The sequence below is a fragment of the Nilaparvata lugens genome, unplaced genomic scaffold (assembly GCF_014356525.2).
Source record: "Nilaparvata lugens isolate BPH unplaced genomic scaffold, ASM1435652v1 scaffold8872, whole genome shotgun sequence".
In the NCBI taxonomy this organism is placed as follows: domain Eukaryota; kingdom Metazoa; phylum Arthropoda; class Insecta; order Hemiptera; family Delphacidae; genus Nilaparvata; species Nilaparvata lugens.
Genome location: NW_024094617.1, coordinates 5,532 through 8,565, shown reverse-complemented (window position 1 = coordinate 8,565; position 3,034 = coordinate 5,532). Strand labels below are relative to the sequence as shown.

Here is a 3,034-nt window from a genome sequence, read left to right as displayed (position 1 = left end):
CATTAGTATTGCACGAGCCGCCACTGACTTCACCATTGTTATTTCAAAATTCCGGCTGCGCACTGAAAAAACTATGTAAATACCGCTGGTAGACCCCCTCGGACCTCGATACAGTTAATTTAGCGACCCTAGGAGATTTACACTTTAGACATACTTGAACCAATCAGAGTGATGATTAAAGAAATTTATGTTGTAGGATTAATCAGTAGCAATTCAGAAGTCGTAGAGAGAACATCGTTTTAATTGTTCGTCGTAGTTTAGTGTAGTCAGCAAATTTTTGTGTGAGTGTACAAAAATTTCGTCAGTAGTGATAATTAGGTCAGAGCATTGAACTGTGTACAACGTTAAATACTGTAAATTCGATATGAAATGGGATCGCCAGAAAAACTTTCTCAGTTTCTAGCATCGGAGTTTGAGGAAAGTGAAAATACTAGATGTGAAAGTGATAATCCTCAAAAATCAATGGAGCCCAATAAAGATAATAATTTGGTTAACCAACTTTGGACTCTAAAGGCATCTTTTGAAGATTGGGGCACAAAGCTGTATGATAAGAAAAAAATATGTCAAGCAGACTATAAAGAATTTCTTGTGCTTTGTGAGAATCTTGCAGTAATCGCAGGGAAAACCGAAGTGAGCAGTGAGGGAAACGCGCAAAATACAAAGGTAGATGAAAGACTTAACATGATTGAAAAACAAATTGAGAAGCTTTCATCAAGTCTGATAGTTTCAACTCCAATCAAGAAGCCTAGCTACGCCGAGATGGTCCAACTACCCAAGAAGAAAGAAGAAAAGAAGCCAGGAGAAACAAAGGAGAAATCCAGTGAGCAGAGGAGCCGGCCGGTTCCTAAGGATAAGACTATCCTAATAAAGCCGAAGGAGATCCAGGGAACGGAAAAACAGACCAGCGAGAACCTGAAAAAAGTTATTAAAAAAACTATGTCTATCGAGAACTCTTTGAAAGTTAAAAAAGCAATCAATGTGAATGGCGGAGGAGTACTTCTTGTGATGGACTCTAGTGTAGATAAAAATAAAATTTTTAGCGATTCTACGCTACAAGATGCTAAATTCGAGGTAAGTGAGCCACCTAAAATTAAACCTAAATTGGTAATATACAATGTCCCTGCCGAGTGGAGTCAAGAAGAAATAGTTAGCGATATTTTCAATAGGAACTTTCAAGATTATATTTCACTTGAGAAATTCAGAAATTCTTTTAAACCAATTTTCAAGATAGGCCCAAAAGATAGGAAGCAGGTTAACTGGGTTGTAGAATGCGCAGCAGATATTAGAAATAAATTAAAAAATATGAGAAGAGTATTTATAGACTGGTCATCAAGCAATGTAAAAGACTTTGTATCAGTAAGTAGGTGTTTCAAATGCAATGGACTTGGCCACATCGGACGTTTCTGTTCCCAGGAACACAACACATGCAGCCACTGTGCAGAGACCAATCATGATATCAAGTCGTGTCCAAATCTAAATAAACAACCAGTATGTATAAACTGTAAAAAACGTAACAATCCAGCTAACCACAAAGTAAGTGACAAAAACTGTCCGGAGTATGAAAAGGCGCTGAGGAAGGTTGTTGAAAAGACCGACTATGGGTATTAAAAAGATTTTTCTCGGTGCCTTGCAACACTTCAGTAAACAGAAAGTTTCTATTGTTACACAAAATAATATTACCAATAAGAATATATGTGAAACACTAGATACATTTAAAATGTTCAACATGACTGTTAAAACCCCAAAAAGTAGAATCAATCTTGTTTATAATTATGGTGAATATGTAGATTTAGTTATCTCGTTTGCATGTAAAGAAGGAGACAGCATGATGTTATCTAAGGGGCTTTCAAAATTCTTACAATGCTCCAAAATTGATTTTAACGAATGGTTACAACTTCCTAACACTGAGGTAAAATATGTTAAGGCCTTTTCTGTAGAATCTCACTGTCCTGTATTCATTGTAGAAACAAGCAAACAAGCTCAACTAAGATTTAATAATATGCTTGCTCTACTTAACAGGTGGAGTTTGGATAATTACCCTTTAGTAATAGGAATTGATATTTTTAACTATTCAATTCAAGATAATATACCGTCAATAAGTATGCTGAGTTCTGTCCTTGAAAATGAAGCCCTTCGCTTTGTATTTTATAATCAAGGGATTAGAAATATTGATTACTTGGAAATACCCAGTCAATTTAATAACAGCGATACTGAGTATCCTGCTGGTTTATTTGAGGGTATGTCAAAGTACGAAAGATATATTAATACAATGATAGACCTGCGTAATCTCCTTGAAAAGGCGGATGCTGAAAATGCTAAAATATATAAAGAAGTTCTCAATAGTATATACAAAGACGTAACGAACAAAACAATTGATGCTGTGAAGAGAAAAAATATGAACATATTTGATAATGATATGAAGAAATTTTTATTCAAAACAAACACTTTTTACAGAATGGGGTATAGTCTAGAAGAAGGAGGCAAATATGTTGAATTCCTAGAAGCCGAAAATAAGTTCAAAACCACTGAAAAATACATATTAGTCACTAAAGATACAGAACTTATGCTGGATGGCGAGCTAATAACTAAAATAAATAAAATACACATCAACAAGCCTCTATTCCCACAAGTCAGTTGGATAGAAGGAGTACCTGGCTGTGGAAAATCTACATATATCATAAGAGAACACACGCCAGGAAAAGATCTAGTATTAACTCAAACTAGAGCAAGCATTAAAGATATAAGAGAATCAGTCTCAAGACGTTACACAAAAGAGAACTTATCTATCCAGCTTAAATTAGATTATAGGACAGTAGCATCCTACATAATTAATAATTCGGGCAAAAAATATGAAAAAGTTTACATTGATGAGGGACTAATGATGCATGCGGGATACATCGGATTTATTGCAGAATTGAGTGGAGCAACGGAAATTATAGTAGTAGGTGACTCCAACCAGATACCTTACATAGAAAGATCTCCAGTAGTTACCAAGTGGAACAAAATTTCAGATTTCTGTGAGCCTGAGGAATAT

General features: G+C 35.2%; 1 protein-coding gene across 1 annotated transcript; it reads left to right on the top strand.

Moving 5' to 3' along the window:
• Positions 1–207: 207 nt before the first annotated feature.
• LOC120349235 lies at positions 208–1,645 on the top strand. The gene has a single exon (XM_039419201.1). The coding sequence runs from the start codon at positions 370–372 to the stop codon at positions 1,606–1,608; it is 1,239 nt and encodes a 412-aa protein (XP_039275135.1). The 5' UTR covers positions 208–369; the 3' UTR covers positions 1,609–1,645.
• Positions 1,646–3,034: the final 1,389 nt, after the last annotated feature.